Source organism: Chenopodium album, chromosome 21 (genome assembly GCF_948465745.1).
Source record: "Chenopodium album chromosome 21, dcCheAlbu1.1, whole genome shotgun sequence".
NCBI classification, from domain to species: Eukaryota; Viridiplantae; Streptophyta; class Magnoliopsida; order Caryophyllales; family Amaranthaceae; genus Chenopodium; species Chenopodium album.
Window position 1 is genome coordinate 12969805 of NC_137854.1, and position 25284 is coordinate 12995088.

General features: G+C 33.5%; 3 protein-coding genes across 3 annotated transcripts; 1 reads left to right on the forward strand and 2 right to left on the reverse strand.

The window, feature by feature from the left end:
* Window positions 1-1912: 1912 nt before the first annotated feature.
* On the forward strand, window positions 1913-7235 carry LOC145601426 (dihydrolipoyllysine-residue acetyltransferase component 4 of pyruvate dehydrogenase complex, chloroplastic-like). The gene is made up of 6 exons (XM_081657443.1): window positions 1913-2994; window positions 3093-3284; window positions 3420-3507; window positions 3607-3677; window positions 3790-3873; window positions 6705-7235. Exons 1-6 carry the CDS (start codon window positions 2110-2112, stop codon window positions 6807-6809), a joined length of 1425 nt encoding a protein of 474 aa, XP_081513569.1. The 5' UTR covers window positions 1913-2109; the 3' UTR covers window positions 6810-7235.
* A 542-nt stretch (window positions 7236-7777) lies between these two features.
* Window positions 7778-10348, reverse strand: LOC145602888 (ACD11 homolog protein-like). Its single transcript, XM_081659038.1, has 4 exons — window positions 10063-10348; window positions 9081-9253; window positions 8684-8829; window positions 7778-8352 (listed from the first exon to the last, which is right to left on the reverse strand). Exons 1-4 carry the CDS (start codon window positions 10255-10257, stop codon window positions 8246-8248), a joined length of 621 nt encoding a protein of 206 aa, XP_081515164.1. The 5' UTR covers window positions 10258-10348; the 3' UTR covers window positions 7778-8245.
* Window positions 10349-12683: 2335 nt separating this feature from the next.
* LOC145601647 (protein NRT1/ PTR FAMILY 3.1-like) lies at window positions 12684-18267 on the reverse strand. Its single transcript, XM_081657696.1, has 4 exons — window positions 18129-18267; window positions 17751-17968; window positions 15825-16366; window positions 12684-13800 (listed from the first exon to the last, which is right to left on the reverse strand). Exons 1-4 carry the CDS (start codon window positions 18259-18261, stop codon window positions 12915-12917), a joined length of 1779 nt encoding a protein of 592 aa, XP_081513822.1. The 5' UTR covers window positions 18262-18267; the 3' UTR covers window positions 12684-12914.
* Between the last annotated feature and the right edge of the window lie 7017 nt (window positions 18268-25284).

Here is a 25284-nt window from a genome sequence, read left to right on the forward strand (position 1 = left end):
ACGAAGGAGGAGGGGGGATGTTGTAGGAATGGTGATGGTGGTTAGGATTTACCGAAAAAAAAACAATTAAAAGATGCATCACTAAACTTACCAAGCGGCGGCCAGGAGTCACAAGGGGCTGTGGTGAGACGACGGTGGTTGCGGGGATACGACGGTGCTTGAAACTTCGCCCCTTTTCTCTTCCCTTTCTCTTTCTAGTTCTTTCCGTCGTTCTCTCTCTTCCCCCTATTTTTTCTGGTTTGAAAACAGAGCAGATCTAAATAATTCCCGACAGAATTATTTTCTGTCGGAAAAGGAATATTCCGTCGAAATACATTTTTGTATGGAATACTCCGTATGATGTACTAATTTCTAACATAATTTAATTTCGTCGGAATAAAATTTTTCGGAAAATTTGAATTTTGCGACGGAATTTGTGTTCCGCCGGAAAGATTCCGTCAGAATTTGTTCTATTTTCTAGTAATGTTTGGAGTCTATGGTATTTTAGAAATAATAGGGTTTTTAGAGAAGATTCGCCTATCAATAAACCACATTCACCTTACAAGTTTCAGGTGTTCTAAATACACATAACATTTTTATAGATGTGGATCTTACTATATATAGGAACCCCTTTCTATTTGTACATTGATGCTGGGTTCGTTATCCCTATTAGGGTTTTACGCTACTCATTTAAGGCTGTGTACAATAAGGTATCATTTGGTTACAATACAGATGGGTCATGGTTTAAGGACACATACGCATGGATGAATTAGTGCTTTGATTATATGACCCTCTAGGCTGCAGAATTATTAGTGGAAGTGGTTACGGATTCAGTACCTCGGCATTATGTTCCAAGGCTTTAGTTAGTCTGTACTCGTTACAATAGGCTTCAAATTATAACATTCTTTCAACTATAGTGTTTACAGATTCTTATAACCTCGTAACTCTTCTTTAGGGGATGGTCAAAGAAACATGAATTACATTTGACGGAGTTAGAAGATTCAACTCATCGAATAAAGTTTTTAATCCTATAGTATACACAAAGTAGATAAGTAACGAGTTCATCATACACATCAAGAAGCCATAGAAGTTTCACTTCATTTGATTTGTTTAAATATTAATATGTATGAAGTAATTGTTTTAAATTCGAGGTGATTAAAGGATGAGCCGAGACGAGACGAGACTAAGAAAAAAGCTTGTTTGACCCAACCCAATTTAGGGCCGAAAATGTCTACCCAAAGTCTTCCTAAGAACGAGGCGGGTTGGGTCGGGTCAAATCTAATATGATTGCCTAGGGGTGTCTGTTCGGTTTTCGGTTTGGATTTGGTCCAAATCCGATCCAATTCGAATATAATTCGGTTTTCAATTTTCCAATCCGATCTGATCCAAGTTTCTTTCCTAATTCAATTCGATCCAATTTGAATTAAAATTCGGTTATTTGGATCCGATCCGAAATCCGAATTATAGTACATTATTTTTTAGCGCCTATTACGATTATAAAATGATTAATGTTAATAAAAGTTTTCAAAATCATGATCAAAATAAAAAGTTCAACATCAAGTCATTAATTAATTAATACAAAGTATTTGAGCTAAACTTCAAAAAACAAATATATCATATTTATACAAGCATAATTTTACAATTTGGTTTTCGGTTTGAATTGGATCAAATTAGGGTCAATTCGACCCAATTCGAAAATCCGAATTTTCAATAAAATTTCAATCCGATCCCATCTGATTTAAAGTTCAGATCTAATACGAATTGATAATTTGGTTTGGATTGAATTGGATTTCGGGTTTTAATCCGAATTATGGACATCCTTATGATCTGCTCTATTATGCTATGGACTTATGGTAGGCCAACCATAAAGCAATTACTTATTTACTTGTATGTTTCAAAAAAAAAAAAAAAAAAAAAAAAAAAAAAAAAAAAATCATAGAGAATTTGTTTTGTAAACCAGGCCCCAAATTTCTACTTCCTGCAACTGCTCAACTAACACTCCTCCCTCGTCTTCTCCGCCCAATTCCATTCCCTTTTCTTCATCAATCACACTCCCCTTCTCCATTCTCATTCATCATTCACCCCATTTTCCTCTCTTTCTTTCTCCTCAAAACCTTCCTGTTACCTTCAATGGCGTCTCTCTCTAAGCTATCCCTCTCCAATGGCACTTCCCCTGCAATCTCCTTCTCATCCTCCCTCTCCTCCTCCACCACCCCCCTCCAATGGCGTCGCACCACCGCACTTCCCCCCAATCCTCGCCGGAAACCCATGAGAGTCTCCGCCAAAATCCGCGAGATCTTCATGCCTGCACTCAGCTCAACAATGACAGAAGGGAAGATCGTGTCGTGGTCGAAATCGGAGGGGGATGTTCTTCGTAAGGGTGAATCGGTTGTTGTTGTTGAGTCCGATAAAGCGGATATGGATGTCGAGACTTTTTATGATGGGATTCTTGCCGCCATTGTTGTTGGTGAAGGTGAGAGTGCTCCTGTTGGAGCTCCGATTGGGATATTAGCGGAATCTGAGGAGGAAATTGAGGAGGCTAAAGCTAGGGCTTCGCAATCAGGATCGAATTCCGAGGTGAAAGCTGAAGCTCCTGCTTCTCCGGCGACTGCTCCGGTGGAAACTCCGGCGGTTTCGCCGACGGAGGGTGGGAGGAAGGGGGTGGCGACGCCGTTTGCGAAGAAATTGGCGAAGCAGCATAAGGTGGATTTGAAGTCGGTTTCGGGGACCGGGCCATTTGGGAGGATCACGCCGGAGGATGTGGAGAAGGCGGCTGGAATCGTGAAGCCGGCGCCTACGATCCCTTCGCCATCTGCTCCTGCTCCTGCTGCTGCGCCTTCGCCGTCTCCTGCGAAAGTTGGTGGCAATTTTACTGAAATTGAGGGATCATCTGTAGTGCCATTCACTACAATGCAGGCAGCTGTGGCAAAGAATATGATGGAGAGTTTGTCAGTGCCTACTTTTCGGGTTGGGTATCCGATTGTAACCGATGCTCTTGACGCCTTGTATGCTAAGGTATACATAATGTACCTACATTTTTGTTTTTGAATTAGTAAAGATGACAATATTGGGTTGTGTTTTTGAGAATTTTGTATTGGTTTGTGTGTGACCAGGTTAAGAAGAAGGGTGTGACAATGAGTGCTTTGCTAGCGAAAGCTACAGCAATGGCGCTTGTTCAGCACCCTGCGCTAAACTCTACATGTAAGGATGGGAAGAGTTTTACTTATAATAGCAGTATTAACATTGCTGTTGCTGTGGCAATCAATGGAGGGTTAATCACACCTGTGTTACAGGATGCAGATAAGGTATGTAGAGCCTATGTTCGCGTACTTGATTTGTTTAACGAGTTTGTTACAATAATTTGTCTTTGGATATTTAATCATGTGGAGTTGCATTCTTGATTGTTATTTCTAAATTAAGGATTTATGCTTTATGTGCAGTTGGATCTTTATTTGTTGTCCCAAAAATGGAAAGAACTAGTAGAGAAGGCTCGTTCCAAACAATTGCAGCCTCATGAGTATAATTCAGGTTTGATATATGTGATTTGTTCATGGTTTATGTTGTCTATGTGCTTAATGTCTTGTTTTTGAAATGAATGAATGAAATTATGCTGGTTATGCATGCTAGGTACTTTCACCTTGTCCAATTTGGGCATGTTTGGAGTTGATAGATTCGACGCTATCCTTCCTCCTGGCCAGGTTAGTTACTGGATCTAAGTTAATCCCTACTAGTCATTTTTGAATAAAATCATTCCCTTGCATTGATATGCTATTAAAATGTTAAATCTGACAATCTAATGTATGTCATCAGGGAGCAATCATGGCCGTGGGAGCATCAAAGCCTACTGTTGTTGCTGATGCTGACGGTTTCTTCTCAGTAAAGAATAAAATGCTGGTGAGTGTAATTCCTTCCTTTGTACACAGGTTTTCAGTTCTAGCTTATTAATTGGAACTTTAAATAATTATTTACTCGTATAGGTGTTTGGAATTAGTTTAGCTTTATGTACATGAACATATATAGTAGCCACAATTCTTACACAACGATGATCTAGAGCCTTCTACAGCATTTCAACTCCAGTCAGTGTCTGAGTTTATATACAGAATCCACCTTCATTTCCCCTTTGCTGCATTTGAACATACAAGAGTTAGAGTTTGGGCCAAATTTTGTCATGGTTATTAGAAATTCTTACATACCTTTACACTGGCAATTTGGGTGGGTGGGGGGATAAAAATCTTGCAACCCCTCAATTTGCCCGGTGTACTGGTGAATTCTCTTACTTGACACGAGATTCATACCAAAGTTTGTGTAGAAAATATTAGAGTTCATATTACGTAATACTAGTTGGTAGTTCACTGTTTCATGTTAATGAAGTTGTATGAGGCTGCTAATAATTTAATTACAGTTCAGGATCTCACCTAAGCCTTTTATTATTTGAAGATGATTTCATCCCTCATGTTTAAGCATTTTTTATTCCTTCTTCAGTCGTCGTTAAATTTGTCCTTATTTCCTTGGTCATGTCTAAACTTCATAACCCATGCTAACTACAGAATACAAGGTATTAGAGTCTGTCTAATTCTTAGGGTTAAAGTTTTCTCTGGAATAACTGGAATCACCAAAATTGTTATTCATGGTCAAACCAGTTTCATGGAAACCATCTTAATGTTCTGCAATGCTGTAGAAGGCATGAGGTGCCCTAAACCATTAAGGCGATAATATGCTGGTATATAAAGAAAGATCTGTCCACACAATATCTTGAATAAATTTTTTACTTGAATTAAAATGAAATCTCAATTTAGCCACATATTTGAAATAAGAAATTCAATGAAAAACCAAACTTGAGTCTACTCACCTCTGGGATGACCGTACGATACTAGATTCGAGTACGGAGTAAATACATAAGGTAGTATAAGAACAAACTCTTCTCCAGCTATAGCAATCAGCAAGTTATACTGACATTGGTGGAGTAACAGGCTTTGGGTTCAGTGATCCTACTTCACATTATAGATTGGAAGATATATAATGTGAATCAGTTTTTATTTTTTTAAATTTTTCCGGGCCTGATATATTAATTAACTGGTGATAGAAACGGTGTTTCATATCTCTCTGACTCTCTCTATCTTACCTGTGAACAATGTATAAAAAGCTGTGCCTGGGAGTTAAGGTGCAAGGTGGTTAGGGTTCAGCGCTTTTCTTGGCCTAGGCTTGGTGATTTCAAAGTTGTGCAGCTGAGGCATATAGCAGTTTTCATTCCAAAATTTTCATTTATAAGAATTTTTATTGAGAATGCTTTACTTTAATGAGGAGTACCAAGGTGCATAGCAGTTTTTATACCAAATTTTTAATTTTTTTTGATAAGTTTTATTAAGGCCCCTTCACTTAAATGGGGAGCACCAAAGTGCACCTTAGTTGCAGCGACGTGCAAAAAGGATCCCTCTCATATCAGTGCGCCTTGAGCTTTTTTATACATTACCTCACACCCACTAAACAATGTTGTTTCTCTTCATCTTCTTTCTAGTAAGATTAATTGTATTGTCAACACCATCTTATTTGATTTTTAATAATTGTAACAATAATTGCTGTTGACATTACTTGCAAATTTGTCGACTTTTGTGTTTGAAGAGGTTTTTTCTTATTTGAATTAAACATACTTTGTTATCTAGCTGTGAGGGAGAAGGGAAGGGTGGTTAGTGAATAAATAAAAGATTCTTGGTTTGCAAACATAATCAATTGAAAAAAGGGTGACACAAATTATGATAAGGGGGCAGCCTGGTTAGGTTATTAAAAGGGGGGTGGGGGTGGGGGTGGGGGAGATTAACTTGGCTAGCATGGCTGCAATGAAAATGAAAATGGGCAATTGAGTATGGCAAAACAGGTTTTAAATAGGGAGGTCATGATTATTGTGGTGAAATATCAAGAAAGGGAAAATGACACTTTGATTTTGGTGGTGGGGATTGTGAGATTTTTTTTATTTATCTTGAAGAGAAATTAGGGTGGAATGTAATGCCGGACAACTTAAATAAGGGTGAATAGCAATGTGGGACTGAGGGAGTATAATACATCTAAGGCTTGACTAATGTTTGACTTGAGCTTGCATCTGATGAGGTCGTTGTACTTGGCAATATGTATTGTCTCCAAGATGCTCTTTAGAATTTTTTTAGTTTTAACTCTGAATATTTTATTTTTTAAGAAAATATTAAGCCTTTTGCTGAAGAAGTTATGATGTTTGATTACATAGTGATTGGTGATGTTTTATGGTGACTTCCAAGTAGGCTATTTTAAAAAAGATATTAAGCTTTTTGCTGAAGAAGTTTTGATGTTTGATTAAATAGTGAATGAATTTTGGGCATTTCAACCTCATGAGCATTGTAACTTCTATGACTAGTACTTGCACATCATCCAGGGGTTGGAGAAGTTCCTTTATGCCTATCTTATTGTTTTCGCTACAACTTCATTGATGCCCTTCTGTAACATTCATTGCTTTCAATCTATGTATCTTGTCTGCAACAGCATCGTTGCTTTTAAGGTTGTGCTATTGAAAATAAGTGTATGACAGTTTGAGCATGTGACGACTGGAGTTATTCTCCAAATCTTTACTCTCGCCTGGGTTTTAACATACTCGTACATGAAATCCTAACAGCTTAACATTCCATGGTCCAGCAGACAAGATTATATTTGGATGGCTTTTTATAAACAATTTGACTCAAGCTGTTCAATGTTTTGTGCAGGTGAATGTCACAGCTGATCACAGAATCATCTACGGGGCTGACTTAGCTGCCTTCCTCCAGACCTTTTCAAATATCATCCAAAACCCAGACAGTTTAACAATGTAGAACACAAAAAGAATATCGAAAAATAACATTACCTAATTTCCAGCCTTGAGTTTATGTTGGACAAGAAGCAGAGGAGCTATTGTTGTTATACAGTACTAGAGGATTGCCAGAACAATATGGGCTACATCAGAATTCAGATACACCTTCAGGATTAGCGCTTTGCTATGTTTCTATTAGCAATAAATAGATTTTTTTTTGGTTTTGATAGGATCTTACTGTACTATCACCATTTATTTATCAATTTTACAACACTGTAGTTTCCGATGCTGGACAAACAACATTTGAAATTGAGGGTTCTTCGTGTTAGGTTAAACTTGTTTCGTTTTCAGATGAAATCAGTTTTTCTTTGTTTCATGTATGTGATTGAAATCCAAATAATGTGTTCGAAATTCATTTTTGTAATAAAGTTAAATATAAATGCTGATAGGTTTGGAACAGAGTTGACCTTCTTAAACATACAAGTATCTTAACTACCAATCTCATCTTAACTCCTTTCAAAGACCTATGGAGGGTTCACCATTCGGATATCCCCCAGCCCTTTTTTCACTCTATCGTCCCAGTGAGTTTTGCAGGCGACCAGGATTCCAGGAAGGCCATCACGATGAAGAGAAGATCCCCTTGAACTCTTGAAGACTACCAACACACACTAGCTACCGCAGATAGAGTCAGAGAAAGGCAAGGTAAGAAAAGAAATTATGTTATTATCAGTGATATTCAACAATGTGCTGGCTTTGTGTCAAAACAGCATAAATATAACATGTAACAACTGTACAAATCATTGATCACCAATTGTAACCTCGCCAATTGATCCGTCTAGCTAATTCAACACATAATTTGCATTTCTTTATTGGCCTGCATAATGAGGCAATTGTTGGCTTAACAGCCAAAGATTCCATAACGAATATAGAATTGTTCTACATGAAGATTTACAAAGTAGCCTATAGGTAAATTTACATGTTTGTCAATAAGACAGACTTCAAACCTAAAGTATATGTCATGAAATTACGACCTACAAATTTCGCATTTAAATTTATATCATGACATTGAGGACTCAAGGAATTTGTCTTACAAAGTCTGAAAACTTGAGAACATGAATGGAAAATTCAATGTGTATATCAGCAAAATCTGCTATTTACAGAGATTTAATACCACAATCTGGTAGCCATAATTTAACCTATCAGAAAAATTCTCAAGACAACTAAATAAATCTAATTTTTTCTCAAAATCTCTCTTCAAATTAAGGTGATATCAGCGGCCTGTATGAGGGAGGTACAACCCTGTTTATGATCTAAATTTCACCAATAATGCTGCTAGATCCTATCGTCATCTTAATCACTACTACTCACTCCAAATAGATGCATTGGAGTATCAGATACCGTTTCTCATGGCTCTACTGAAGAATGAACTCTAATGATCTCCACAATAAACAAATCATTTTACCAGTCTAACTTGATGTTTCTTGAAAGATAAAGCTTGTCGATGTACTGTATAACTGGTACTACAGCCTTGATATACCTCTTCATTCTGAATTCTGCCGATTCATCTGCAAAGAATAAGTTAGAAAAAATGAGACCTAAGGACAATTTTGCAGGACAGCAGAGGAACAGGTGCCCAGATAAAAAAAAATAGATGCTTATATAATAAGCAGAGAAAGCAAGCTGATGAAAAAAAAACTTTCAAGGTTTCAGCAATCATAAGCAATAACTTAGGTTTAGAAGTCTTAACAGAACTTCTTGCTCTATGTTCCTTACAAAATTTGTTCAATAGGATATTTCAACTAGATACTTAATGCGAAATGTTTATGTTAGGCAATTGAAGATTTGAAGTAAATGCTGTTTTAAATCTTAACGAAGGAGAAGCCAATGCAAACCAACCTGTTTCTTTCAGACTTGTCAGGAGCTGGTCCCTTGATGGAAGAGCATACATTCCAGCAGCAGCAGCAGCCCTAACTGCCCATGAATGATATGGGGCACACGTTTGTGTATAGGCCGATGAAGCTGCTTCCCTTAAAGAGCAGTCACTGCAAAGTTGAATTTGACAGTGTTAAGACAAGATCGAAGTTTGGAAGAGAAAATAGAAGGTAATAAGGATCAAAACAATACTTGAAACATCATCAAGGCAACAACAAACACCAAAAGGGTAAGGGAATCAGTAATGAAACAAATTCAAAGTGATACTTTTCAGTCATTCAAATTCCAGATATTGCATTAATAGTTACTGTTGATGTTTATTGATGCAGAAAACAAAAGAGTTGAAGGAAGCGAAACATACTAAGTAGTCAAGAACTGCTCGAACAAAGCTCTAATAAGGTCGAGGCCCTGTCTAACTCTACGTAAGTTACGTGAAAGGCTTCCTGGACATTTCACACTGCCATTTTGGACATCAACATCCAGTACATTATGTAAGGTAGGATATATTTTTGATGCTTCAACAAGACCACGCACCTTGACAAACCCATCAAAAAAGTTAGAAAAAGTTCAAATAAATGATCATAAACTGCACACCTGCCAAATTAAGGGAAAATATAAAGATAAAAGAGACTAATTAAGCATTCCAACTTTTCCAAATGAATTAGATAAAATTGTGAAGTAAAAGGCCTATAGTGAAGAGAAAAGGACCAAATTATGAAACAATAATCCAACTCTGGTCTATTCGGAATATATACTTACTGTTTGTTATCACTTTGTTCCAACTCTTTGTATTCAAGAACGTGACTTAAATATACTCAATAAACATACTTATCCCTTAACCAATTATACATCAACAAATATGATCTTGCCTTTTATTATTGATGCAGCCCCATCAACACTTCAACGTACAATTTTCTTTTCATTTATGGAATTCTATATTCCATAAGTACGCCATGTTTTCGAAATTCAAGGGTCAATATGAAATTTAAAGCGAAAAATGACTTCCTAATATGTACAGATTAAATCTCTATCAAAGACATTCCTCATTCAATGAACCTTCAAACATATCAGCCTAGACTATAATTGACATATCTCAATTAAAAAAACTCTTATGAAACATCACAGCCTCTTTTCCATGTGCAAATGACACGTACATCCGGGTGTACAATAAAATTTACATTCTTAGGGTTGATCTTATACACTAACATTAACATATATGCACAATAAAATAACAACATATTTATACATCATGGTCTAAAACAAATATGATGATCATCATAAATGATGATCACATAACATTATATAAACAAACAAAATAATCAAAGGAAAAGATAGAAGAATACCTTAGCACAATATTCCAACTCGGCAAATTTAAAAGCAAGGCCTAAAGAATTGAAGAGGACAGAAACCAAAGCACAAGCATCACAAAAGGCAATCAAGTGTAGTTCATCTTTCCCATCCTCAATGGTATCAGCCAAATACTCGAACGCCTCCGCAATCGCCGACAAAGGCGTTGCTTGCATCTCTTCATACGCCATTTCAACCACCCTCTTCTCCAACGATCACCATATCATGTCATTCTCCTTTTTTTGACAATGATATAAAGAGAGATAAAAGTGAGAGGAGAGAAAGTTTCACACGATTATTTAAAGAAGAATAGAATGGCAAAATGTTAAATGATTTGTTTAGAATGTAAATAAATGATGTAACATGGAAGGGCGGTGATTTGAGAGAGGAATAGAGCTTTAACGGTTTCAAAGGAAAGCTCCTCAACCGTTGGCTGTTGTACCGTTGACCGTTCTTTCTATATATTCAATTTGTCATCACTTTAGTTTTCATGCACATAATAAGTAATATACTCCGTATAAACTTTTCATTTTTGGTGGCGGATGGTTAACATTTAACATAATTCGACTTCGGTGCACTTTCCACGAATTTTCTTTATACGTTTATTTCACTTTTTTTTGACTTGTAGTTTACGTTGGATCAATAAGACATAGAGCTACGAAATTACTTAGCGTAAATTATTATACTACCTCCAGTGACGGATCCAGGATTTTACGGGTGCTGGGTCACTGTCTCCCATCGACCGCATACAAATCAATATTTAATACATAAATATTCTTAAAGCTCTTTTTTTAAAAAATGTCACTCCAAAAATATTAACTATCTTGTGGGAGAGGAGAAGAAGGATTTGTGATGGTCTGACGGATAATGACAAATAACCAATGAAATTACCAAAAAGATTTAGAATGACGAGCTTTAACAAGTTACCTAGTAAGAACTAAGAAAGTAGGATTTGAGGGATGAAGGTAATAAATAAAAAATAAATTTTAACAAGTTGCCTAATAAGAAATAAGAAGGAAAAAATACTAATAAGGTGGGATTTGAGGATGAAGTTAATTAATAAATTTAACAATAATAAAAACACACACACACACAAAAGAATAAAAAAATAAAAATAAAAAACAAAGGAAATGCTGCTCATGGGAATCGAACCATGTTCATTCCCTAGAAAAGATATGCCTCAACCACTAGTCTAGTGAGCATATATAATAATTACCTGCAATGTTTAATATTTATAAACTTTTTGCTTTTTTGCTAGGTCACGTGACCTACCATGCCCGAAGGTAGATCCGCCACTGACTACCTGTCTACCTCTGTTATTGAAAGTTTGACTCACTTACTGTTTATATGGTCAATATAAAATAACTTTGACTATATATATTTCATGAGCTATTCAATATAAATGAATTAGTATGTGAGATTTTATTAGATCCTCATTATAACTAATCCAATTATCAACTTTTTATAATTTTCACTTATACACAATCCAAGTTATTCATGGTAAAAAATGTTCATTAGAGACCGCACAAATGCAAAGTGAGTCGAACTTTCAGGAACGGAGGTATTACTTCTTTCGGTTATTTATCCTTGCAACTTTATAAGTATTCTCTTAAATAGAAATTCCACAATACTTGCAACACATAACTCCCTCTGTCTCTAATTTTTTACCCCATTACCAATGATGGTTCCATGAATTTGTCGTTATGGGTTCGGATCTCCAATGCATACAATGAAAAGTGATCATTTAATTTAGGTGTGCACCAATTTGAGGCATTGAAGGTTTATTTTGGGACGAAGACATCAAATTGAATTAAATTTGAGAAAAAAAGCGAAATATATTATGGTTTTGACACACGATCTTTCCAAAAATTCTTTAAACCTTTCAGCAACAAATTAACATCTTAAATCAACAATTTAACAAGTGTTTTCAACAATTATTTTGCAAGTTCCATCAACAATTTATTGGTGTATTACAACTTCACTCAATTCTACAACCTCAAGTCTTCAATCAACAATTTTACAAATAATTAACAACTTCAAAAAAAACTTAAAAATCAAACCTTTTTGAATGAGAGTGAAATAAGCCGTGGTTGATTTTTATTGAATGACTCAGGGCCTATTTTGTTCAGTTCAATTCAGTTTAACTCCAATCAGTTTAGTTTAGTTCAGCCCCAATCAATTCAGTTGTTGTAAGTAAATCAAATGTGTTACCGCTGCTGGTTTCAAACTGTGTCTCATTTTATACGAAGTAAGAGATAATATAGTCATGTGAGATCGATCTTATTGGATTCCTCTCATTGTATATGTATTAATATATCTAATTTTTATAATTTTTACATGTAAGAAAATAGAGATAAAACCATTTTTAGATGAGTCTTGAAGACCGCAAGAAGTCAAATAGGGTAAAATATGAAGGGAACTCGCTACAGAAGAAAGATAAATTCCTTAAATGAATCCCATAAGATTGATCAATGATCTCTATACCTTAGGATTCAAGGGGGAAAAGCGATGTCACTAATCTACCACCTCAGACCTCAGGCTTGTTCGGAGCCAGAATGACCTTATTCATATTTCCTAAAATAACCGAAACTCACATAAGACAACATTACGATTGGAATTGAACATAAAAGAGCCTGATATGGCCCAAATAATTAAAGTAGACTATCAAAGCCCAATATGGCAACAACATAAGCCCAATTTGATACGTCACTACATTTTTTGTACCCCTCTATCTCTATATACACCAAAGAGAAATTAGTACTCTTATCAAGTTTTTTAATGAAATTATGGCACAATATCTTATTCTTTACATAAGATGAAATATAAATACATACATAACTCATTCTAATTATTCTTGAGTAGTTACAAGCTCTAATTCATTCTTTCTTTCATCACTATCTCTCATTTGCAGTTGAACAGGCTTAAAAGTGTAAAACTTAGCACAAACTAAATAGTAGATAAAATTAAACACTTGCATCAACGTGATCAACCAATAAAAGTACTCCAATTTTCCCTTGTTAAGATTATCATCCGGCAGCCAATTCAACCCGTCTTTAGTAGCTGTAAACTTGTGCACCATGGAAACCATAAAAGTACTCAAGTAATTCCCTAGAGAAATCGCGGTCCAAAACAATGCCATGGCGGTGCTCTTCATGCTCTCGGGTGCTTGATCATAGAAAAACTCTAGGTGACCAATAGACATAAATGCCTCAGCCATACCATGAAGGGCATACTGAGGCACAAGCCAAACAAAAGACAGAGGAATAATGGCATGGGGGTCGTCGACTAGGCCATTAACCATTGCTACATGTTTTCTCTTTTGTTCAACAAAACCAGCAACAAAAGTAGCCATTATGGAGATAACAAACCCTACCCCCATACGGTGTATGAAGGTTATACCGCGATCAAGGCCTGTAAGTCTACGTGTTATAGGGATAAGGATACGATCATACAACGCGATTGTGGTTAACATTGAGGATATGGTGAAAAAGGACATTGAACCAGCTGGTATTTGAAATGTTTTAGTGAGGTGTCTATCCATTGTTTTGGCTTGTTGGAGGGAGAATGTGCTTTGTTGTGCATAAGCTGTGATTAGAATGATCCCAGCAGCCCAAATCGGTCCCATTCGAATAATCGATTTGAGTTCTTCTACACGGTGAACTGTGTTTAGCCTCCATAGGTTTGGTGTCTTTGGGTTGTCTTCTTCAGTCACTATGGCTGCCTTGTCAAGAAATCTGCACATTTATATGTATTAGTGATTAGTATGATCAGTGGCGGATCCAAGATTTGGGGAATGGGGGTACGAAATTAAGAATTATTAAAAAAATTTACAAAATACAAAGTAATATGTGGAGCGTAATAATTTTTGCTTAACTAAATTTTGAGTTAATAAACCATTTAACTATTGTTAGTATATGCGTGTACTATACACCCTATCTTCCGACAACAAGGATTATAATTGAGTAACTAAATATGTATTGTTTTTTAAAAAGAGATAATCTAAGAAACCTGTTATGGTAACAATAGGTCTCTTTGATCAAAAGTACAAATGTATCGCTGGAAAATAAACATTATTTCCTACGAGACCTGTTATTTTAACAATAGGTCTCTTTGATCAAAAGTAATACGGAGCAGTAAGGAAAATATTTCACCTAAGAGACCAGTTTTAAAATAGGAGGTCTCTTAGAATTGATACTAAAAAGCCGCGTTGATTCAGTTGTACTTTTTGGTTGTGGCGTACTACATAACAGAGTACCAAAGAGACCGCCTATTAGATACAGACGGTCTCTTTTTGTATCAGTTTTTTGTTTTTTTTTTCCTCGCGGAATGGGGGTACAGCTGTAACTCTATGTACCCCCTAGATCCGCCAATGAGTATGATGATTATGTGACACCTAGTTGAAATAAAACTTGAACTTAGTGATCTGCTTTCTCAATCTAGAAATAAGAATGACTTTCGCAAAGTGCAGGGTGTTGCGTGCACCTAAGCCATAGTTCAAAGTGTTAAGGCTAATTTTGCCTTATGTTTAAAGTTGCCAGTAGTTATCACAAATTAGCAATGGTTTGTAATGAATTTTCAAAGGTAGCTTATTACTTATAAGGCTGTGTTCTCCTCAAATAATACTTTTGTTAAGGTCTTGTTTAACAAAGCTTATTTTTGCTAAACGTAACTTACATACTGAAAAAAGTGACTATTGCTAACACTTGTTTATATAAACCGAGTAATATAGAGTTAATTGAATTATAACATAAAAGTAGAATTAAATGGCCCAAACCTTAAATTATCTTTAGTAAAACCATTTTATACACTCTAATACTTCATAAATTGCTAATCACATACATATATTTACATTGCATGAGTTATTTTCGAAATGACGGGCACTATGTGACAGTTATATACGAATTGACTCACAAATTATTGTTAATCACTTATTGTATGTCTCTAGCCTAACGTGTTTTGCCTAGAGTTCAAGCATACCATAAGCCCACAAAAGAACATGCACATAAATCAAAATTGTTACAAGAAAAAACCTCACTATATTTCAAATTTCAGTCGTAATTCTTAATGGGACCATATTTGACCCAAAGTCTTTTGCTGTTTTCTGATAATTTAGGAGCTCATTTGACATTTCTTATAGTATACTATTGAAAAGTTTGCGGTATATATAATGCTAGAACGAACATACAATAATTCAGTTTATGTAGCCTTCACATTGGTCACTTGGTGTTACGTACTAGCTACTTGCCTACTTTGTATTAATGTCTTTTTGTACGGTACTGAAGTTAAGGTCAATTATCAACTTGCAATGATATGAAAGAAAAGTATTATTAGGGATTCTCTATCAACTTGATCCAATACCAAGCAATGGAAAGACTTCAATTCGATGTGTGCAACGAATCACATGATTTAATATAGGTATCTAACAACAAATTGATCCCATCTCGCTAATTAGTGATATATCTCATGGAATTAATGACCGGGAGAATGTAGATACATAGCTTAAGTGGGGAGAGGATTGTCTCAAATCCTTAAATAGTTTCATGCACGACATCAATTATTGTACGTATATGTTTATTTTGTTATTGTATCTATCGTTCTATTTTATCAGTTGTTAGCACCTTTTAATTTCTCTTAAATTGAAAATTTACTTTTAGATTTAAATGATTACGAAAACACATATGAAAACATAACATAAAGGGCAATAATAAAATAATAATAAAAAATAAAATCACAATAGAGAGAGGAATGAAAGACTCACTTCATATGTTTGGTGTGAATAAGCTTCCCTGCAAAAGAAATAGGTGCATCAAGCCCTTCATTCTCATAGAGCAACCTAGGGTCATTTACCATATGCAATTTCCTCTTCTTGTAGGCAGCCACACATACTTGAGCAAGCCGGGTAAACGGGCTCCCGGACGGATCCAAATGCCTGTAAAGCCGGTATCCGAATACAAAACTAGTTATAGAGAGGACCATTAAGATAGTTGGTATACCAAGGCCAACTCCCCATCCAATATTTTCTTGGATATAAACCAAAACCGTTACAGCCACTAACATGGATGCACCCATAGCAAAATAGTACCAATTGAAGTACTTCCATGTGCTATTCTTTTGCTTAGGATCCGACTCGTCGAATTGTTCCGCCCCGAATGCCACGACACAGGGTCGGATCCCGCCCGAACCTAATGCCGCAAGATAGATGGAAATGTACAAGATTGCAAGTTGTCCTTCACTTGCCTCTTCCCCGGGTGGTGGCCTTAGCTTTGGTACAATTGCTGATATTGTCAAGCTTATCATGCCCTATTTTGTCGTACAAATGTACAATACATTGTTATTATTGTACAAAAATGGACTTACTTAGATTTTGTACTCACAAATATTTACTTCCTCTATTTCTTTTTACTTGCAACACATCTTTTAGACACGCAGTTTTAAGAGATGATTAGTGGCGGTAAACGAGCAATTTTATCAAAATAACATGAGAATTAGAGTAGGATTAGGTATCATGAGTAAAATTATTTTGAATAATTTGTCCATTTACATTATATAATCTCGACCTCAAAGCGGGAGCCACAAGTAAGACTATGTTGCAAGTAAATTAAAAAAGAGGAAGTATATGACTATATAAGTAAATCAAAATTTTTAAAACATCATAAACGACATAAATATCTTATGAACAAAACCTTTAAATTAATAAAAATTTCCACACAATTTCGTCTAAATTACCTTTTTAATATTCTTGAACGTGATTTGGTAATTTAGTTACATAGTTTGTACCACATGATTTGTTAATAGTTATGGGCCTATATTTCATGTATCATTTTGAGTGCATTTTATGTGATCTTCCTACTAAACGTATTAATTATCTATGAATAATGAACCGTAACAATGACATTTTTACACAAATTAGCCTAGCTTTTTATAATTGACTTAATATCTACTAATTTTGAGTACAATTTTATGATGATAATTTATTTTCATGTGATCAAAATCAGCTAAGATTTACGGGTTAATTGATTGATACAAATGAACTACAAAGTACATACGAAGTATTTTTTTTGGACACCAATGAAAGATGAAATATGTCCAATATAATGTTGCTACTTATTTTCCAATCTCTCACGTTATTTTTATTGAACATACAAGTTTATACCTTTTTTATCGTTAAATTAGCTTAGAACATGGAATATCTATAATTATATTCACCTTCTTCCAAAATTCTCTTCTTTTACACTCTAGTAATTTAAGATTTTGAGGATACCTTTTCAAATAATTCAAAACATTATTTATCTTATATACAACAAGCTTATAAAAAACAAGAAAGACAAGACAAAAACTAGTTTGGACTAATAAAACTTGCATTGGATCATTTAACTCAATTATCAAAATACATAAGATTTAAAAGATGGATGTTAATTATTCATATCAAATTTGACATAATAAATGAACTTAGCTAATTAGAAACTATATGAACAATCTCTGTATAATTTTCTAATATGATATTATTTACAGAAATGCCACTAGATAAACGATTTTTGTTTATCATGAAAATAATTAAACTGGGGCTCTTCCTTGATTGAATTCATAATTAAAGTAGCTACAATGAACATAATAATATAAGTGAATCATTAGTGTACTAATATTGTGGATAATATTTAAAGAGAAAAGATGGTTTACTACGTACCAATTGGTAGATGATTGAAGCAATGGTTATAGTCCAGAATTTGCCGGCAAAGGAGTCGGCGATGAAGGCACCAAGCAACGGCGTCAAGCTTCCGGTGCCTCCGAAGTTAGTAAGAGTGTTGGCAGCTTTAGTTAGTGGCATATGAAGCTGTTCAGTTAAATAGCTTATCATATTTGTCTGAAATCCTACCACGGCCAACTTCTCACACACTTCATTTGCTGCAAAACATGAAAATATAATAAATTTAAAGACGATGAAACAAGATAGAAAAAGGTACTACCTCTGTTCCTAAATAAGGTTGCCTTGGCATGGCCTTAGATAAGGGACGGAGAGAGTACTTCATTAAAAACCCTGCTAACTCGGGTGAAGAAACCGTACCGAAGATGAAAGGCATTGTAATAAGGCCACCCTTTGGCCTTTGGTTAGATTTGGTGGTTCTTCTACTTCGTTGATGATCCATATTTTCCATGTTCATCACACTCTCTTGTCTCTTTGTTATTGTACGTAGCATATGATCTTATAAATTGGCTTGTGGCCTTATTTTATAGGCTTAATAGGGGAGTTTATTTATTTATTTATTTATGTATTTATTATTATTATTATTATTATTGTTATTAAATAAAATTTGTTTAAGGAAAAGTCTATCTAATGATAGTGGAGGGTAGATATTGGTAGTCAATTTTTACAATCCGAAGCGTACGAGTAACTAACATACACAATATCAATCATTCAACTATACAAAGAACACATGTAAAAATTACATTTTGTAACTTTAAAAACAAGACAAATATACCTTACAAGAAGCTCTCATACGACTACGTTTTAAAATACTATATGAACGATAACTAATTAACTACTTGTATGTGTCTTCATCACACATTCAATTACTATTAACTAAGAAAACTAAAATTATTAATGAAAAATCATAACAATCTTCCAAAAATATATAAGAACCATGATTTTTTTTTTTCTTTTTTTTTTCTTTTTTTTTTTTAAAAAAAAGCCGTAAAAATTAACCCTAAGAATGTAACTATCAGCAAGAAAATCATAATTAGTATAATATTAACCCAAAAGCATAACTTTTGTTTCAAAAGTGTAACTAAATAACGTAAGCATAACATTTGATCACAAATTAAAGTGTACCATTTTTAATTTATTAGAAACTAATTAATTGAACATAACCATTTGAACACAACGTGTCACCTTTTTTTAATAGAAAGTATAACTAAATAAGTTAAAATAGTCAATAATATTATAGCATAACTAATAATTAAAATGTTCTTATAAATTACCTATTTTGTGAAGAGTATATGTCACACATGTAAGTTAAGAGTAAGTGTCCTATATTAATAAGATGGACTTAAATGAGCTGTTGAATTCACTAGATACTAATTGGTTTTATGATAGAACCCAAATGAACACTTGTATTATTGTATGTGATCAAAATCTTCCATGGCTTGGGTTTGTTTTCGTCCCTTTTATGAATTATATCTTTTACTCTTAATTTATGACACTTTTTTTTTTTTTTTTTGAAAGATTAATTTATGACACTTTTAGTTTTACATGATTCAAATATTACTTTTATTAACATAATTTTAAAAGTATGTATTTAATTAGAAGACTAATTTCATTATGTCATAAACAAAAATTCACACGCGCATAGTATATTTTAGTAAACATTGTCAAAATCCTACCGTTTAAAATAAATAATATAAGTTATTAAAATATTAATGATCAAAGTTATAAGTGAAAATCAATCTACAAGAGGGAATAATGTTGATGACGAAGATGATGACGATATATAGTTACTATCAATAGAAGTAGTAGTGATAGGAAACAACACTCTTGAGATGATGCTTTTTTTTTTTTTTTTTTTTTTTTGGTGGAAAGGTAAGAAAAATTAAAACAATCTTGAGATGCTACATGGTAAGGGAGAAAACGTCATGAAATGACGAAAACACTTTTAATTCGAAGTATATCTTGGGACTTATTATCCTAATTTGATTTTAGTTCATTTGGTATTGTCAAAACAAAAAAAGATAATATAGTATAAATCTTGTGGTGTGGCTATTCAATTGCGGTGAATGTGTGTCACAATCGTATCCATTATGGAGGCCATGAGGTTTGCTCTTGTTGTTATATGATGTATTCGCTCTTCTCTTCTCTCTCTCTCTTTTTTTATTTTTTTTATTTGTTTCCTTTATTTTGGACATGAGAATGTATTGTACATATGTTTGTGATTAGAATTAGAGGTGTCAAAAGCACACCCAACCCGACCCGATACGAAACCGACCCGAAAAATATCCGATTTAGATTTGGACTCGAGTGGACATAATAACTTAGTATAACTCAACTTTAAAAATTTACCTGACCTGACCCGATCATATCAGACCCTATCCGATTATCTGAACTGACACCACTAATTAGAATATGTTGGTTTATACGATTTGTGTTCATTTTATAGGGTTTTCCATGTTAGCTAAATTTGTATATTATTTCGTCATTGTTTTTATTTAATTGTTAGTGGATGAAAAATCATTGAGACTAAAAAGTTAAATTTTAGAAAAAATTGGGAGACTTTGGAACAATGTAGGGCTTTCTAGCTAGCTAGCTATAGAACATGTTTTCATGACAATTTATTTTAAATGAATAACGTTTAATTTATTTATTCTAATGAGTTTAAATCACTTAACTACAGAGCAAATATTAAGGATACTGATGCATGTAATTGTGAATTGTCCCTCAGCCTCAATTACTACCTCTGTTAACTTTTAATTGCAACTTTGGGTATTATTTGTGAGATATAAAATATTTTAAAGTTGCAACTAAAAATTAACGGAGGTAGTAAAAATAAAGAGTACTTGTATATGTATGGTCACAATAAACAGAAAATCTCATTTTTAGCTCTGGGTATCACATCCTTCCGTTTAATTCCTTGATAAGCACCATTTCAGCTGATTTTTCTTATATTTTGACATTGGATTATCTATCCTCCAATCGGTCATCAAGCCATTCGATGAACTTTTAACTCGAGGAATTGGTCACATACAAGATTTTTTGTTCTTAATGCTCCGTATTACATAAAAAAGAAAATGTTCGTGAAACAAAGTTAACATTTTATTTATATATTTTATCTCGGCTGTCAACACACAATTTTAACAATTCAACATGTTGAAAAAATTATAAAAAATTGATATTAATAAGATTTATTGAGACAAGTCAAACAAAATGTCACATAACTATATTTTATCGTAATTCCAAATAACAAAAATACACCGTAGAAATTGTTTCAATCTTTTTATACTTTTTAAAAATACAATATTACATGCAAGATACTCGACTAAAAACACTAAAGATTTTTTATGTCATTTTCTTTCCTCACAAATCACAACGTACAAGCATTATGAATCATGATTACCCTAATTAAGAATCCCATAAGAACAAGATATAAAAGGGAGCAACGTGATCAACGAAATACAAAAAACACTCATTTAAAGAAAATAAAGTACACTCCAATTAAAAGATACATTAAAATAATAAGTTCAAAATTAAGTTGACATTCTAATTACATGTTGCTATGTTGGTTGTTACTATTGTGTAACCATATCTAAATGAGTTGTACCATTGTCAACCATAGCTTTTTGCAAGACAATAGTGCCTAAAATTATCAATGTCTTATGATAAAATGGAGTGTCCAAATGTGTACTCATGCTCAAATAAAGTGTTTGGTATGGTCTTCCCTTAAAATTCAATGAATAATCATTTGCCACATTTTTTTAATATATTTTTTATATTTTTGACAAAATTTGCCACATTATTTTGAAATGCAAAAGAAGATTATCACGGCAATAATTTTGCGTCACACCAAGCTTAGCATGACTTATGACATCCTAAAATTGAAAACCATGGAAAGTGCTCTTTGACGCTAGATATGACGCAAATATTCATTTTACTTCGGTTTCTTTTCTTTCCTATTGTGTGGTAATTTGTATGGTTTTACTCTTTTTTGTCTCTAATTTTATTTGCTTAGATGTTCTTTTTGGCTTTTCTGGATTTATTTGGTTCATAGTGAAGTATCTTACTTCGTACTTGGTAAACATATTTTCTTTCCTCTTTTGATTTTTTTTTTTTTTTTTTAGTTTATCCCCACACCTCCTTGACACATCTTCCCTACAATATACTTCGTATTTGTTGGATGTAGCACAAATTTTATGGCCAATTGCTATGATAGAGTATTTTTGTGTATTCTAAAAACTTACTGACATATGTAGCATGACTGGTATTGCTCTTTATTTCTCTAGATTTTTCTACTAACTTGTATCATGCAAGCTATTAAAGTGATTTAGAGAATTTTTGACATCGGAAGAAATTAGAAGATATCTATGTATATTTGTGTGTATTCTAGAATATTATGCTTACAAGAATGATGAAGGAAGTTCAAAATCTTCCAATCGTTTCTTCCAATAAGCTTCATGTTCAACTATAAATATAAGTTATGGACATTCAATCAATAACAAGCCTTCCTACCCTCCTTGTATTCATCCACCCTCTCTTTGCGAATCCATTATTCTTATTTTTGTACGTACTACTTCTTTGTGAGTTTCGTTAATTATAGTTTGCTTGTATACTTCACCCACGATTCTTGTATTCTTCTATTTTCATCGTTGTTTATGGATCTTTAAATTTTTCCCACGTTAAATATTGTGGGTTTCCGGCCTTTACTATTTGTCTTGCCATTATTTAACTTCCTATTACTACTACTCACTCTCTAAAACTTTAATTTGCTTCCGCTATACACTCACCAACCTTAACAATAATCTTGTCAAATTGCATTACTTTATTACTATTAATATAATTTTTACATATGATATTAATAATTGAAATAATGTGTTGGCAAGCGTACAATGAGAAGTGTTAAAAAAATGAAAACAAAGGAGGTAATGCGGTGCACGAGGTAATTAAATTATTAATTAAATATAAAATGAAGATAGATATCGTATAATTTTATAATCATCAAATTTTGTGGATGAAACGTTGAATATTTGGTGTTAAATTCACACATGTTTTTTTTATTTGTTGTTTGAACAAATGTATTTGCTCCAACCCATTTATAACTGTCTTCTGCGTTATTTGTTGCTGTACTGAAGTTGGAAAGTACGGCTACTGCAATATCGGCTATCTTCAGCATTATAGTTTGAAAATTGTCTTCTGTTAGTTCCTTTTTTTTTTTTGAAAGGGAATTTCATCCATTTAACAACTTATTTTCCATTTCAGAACCAAATTTATTCCTAAGAAACTTTCTGATTTCTTTTCAATATCAAGCTTACTATTAGTTCCAAGAAGTTTATGAAATCTGCCTGCTCTCTTATATTCAAGCTCTTTTCAGCACATATACCCAAAAGTCTTTACCTTTCCACCACTTCAATGGGGTTCAATATCCCATTTTCACTCTTTCCAAGCCCTTTTCCCTCTTTATAACCCATCCTCTGTATTAGTTGCAAAGTAATGTGATTGGGAAATTCAGCGATTCTCAATTATTCATCTTCAGTCAAGTCCCTCTTTTCCAGCCCCTTTCTCATCTTCTCCATATATATTGGATTTAGAACCTTTCTCATCTTCTTCAGTTCATATGTTTATAAAAAGAATTAAAAAAATTAAAAAAAAAAATCATTTTTACTGGTCTATTCCTCTCTCTTATTTGTATAATGCTTGTATAGTTGTATGATATAGTTTGAAATTTCTTTTATCGTTCCGTAGCATTAATAATTTACTCTAACAGATAAGTTAAGATAAATTAAGATAGTTTAGTTTAGAAAACATAAGTTCAAATCAGTTAGATAAAAAAACTAAGGCCAACTCCAAATTACAACCAAAATAAGTTTTAATAAGTTTAGATCAATTCAGATAAATTAAAATAAGTTCGGATACGTCACTTAGTTTCACATAAGTTAATTAATTTCAGATAAGTAAAAATCAGGTGAATAGAACACACACTTACTTTATTACTCATACTATTTAAAATGTATTTTTTTTTCCAATCATTATTATTGACCATCAAAATAAAATGGATATAGTGTAAAATTTGTGAAACCTCTTTGAAAGGGAAGTGGTGCAATATTAAAAAATTGAGGAAGTATAAATGAATAAATTATTGAATACTCAATTTTTTTTTGGAATTTTAGGTATTAGGTTAGTGAAATTACAGTGATGAACAGACGCACCCAACATATATATGTGAAGTTTAATCTCCCATGAGAATTTTCCATTTATCTAAAGGGCCTTGATTAGAAGATCCTAACAACATTCAAATGGTCACTTATCTCCTCTCTCCTCTCTGTTAAAGACTAAAACTCTAGCCTCGATTGTTGAATTTTGGAGGAGGGGCTTTCACCTTCTTTGTTTTTTATGTGCCTTTTTTCTTTATTTTTATTTGTTTAAAATTTATAATAATAAGTCTTGAACATTTCTTACTTGAAAGAAGTGGGATTTCTTCTTCTTAAGAGGATTTTTATCTTTCGAGAGACAACATTTTACTTCTCTTTTTTTAGGGAGGATTTGTTTTTTTATTTGATTGATTGTGTAGAGTTTTATGGGTAAAGATTTGTGCGGGATTGAAATAAAAGTTAATCTTTCGATTATAATTAGACGGTTTTTTTTTTAAGGTTAAGATCGATAGATTCCCTCGTTAAAGAAACTTGTAAATCATAGTGATGTAAAAGAGGAGACGAAGAATGTACGATTTGTAATAATAATCGCAATTTTGCTGAAACGATGTTTTTATTAATTCAGTTGTCATTTATTTATTAGATATAAATCTCTTTGTAAATATCTATGTATGACTATATATTCATGAATCAATCTTTATTAAAAAAAAAAAAATCGAGAAAGAAGTAAGAAACTTCAATTTCTATTTGCTTTTACCAATCAAAACTACTAATTACCACACGTTCATTTCGATTAAACATATCTAAACTCAACTTATCCAAAATGATCCATTTTTCGTATTGCCAACCAAACAAGCACTCAGAAAAACCGCCAAGACTGTTCATTCTATCCCTTACACAAGTATATGTGTCATGTCATGAGTTTAGTTTGTACTTTATGTGGGTAGTGGAGGACTGGAGGGCTTTCTCCTAGCAATTAGTGGTGATGTTCATGCGCGGATATCCCTCTTATTCTCTCTCTCTTTCAAGGCCGAAAAGTGGTGTGCATGGACCCCTTTTACAGTACCATAAACATGGACCATATACTGCTCCTGTGAGGTTGGAAAACATGCTAACCTAAAATAATAAACAACAAAATTTTTACTCAAATTTCATACTGTACTTTGCTTTCATAAGATTGCTGTCGATTTGAGGATTTATATTATTGGACCATTGTATCTTTCAACTATAATGCGTGATATTATCATAGAGATGTATCAACAAACTAGTATACTGTGTACCCTATCGAAGTGGGAGAATGGGGTGACATACGGAGTTACTGACATTTTTAATGAACATGAAAAATAGCCACACCAAAAAAGTCATTAGAT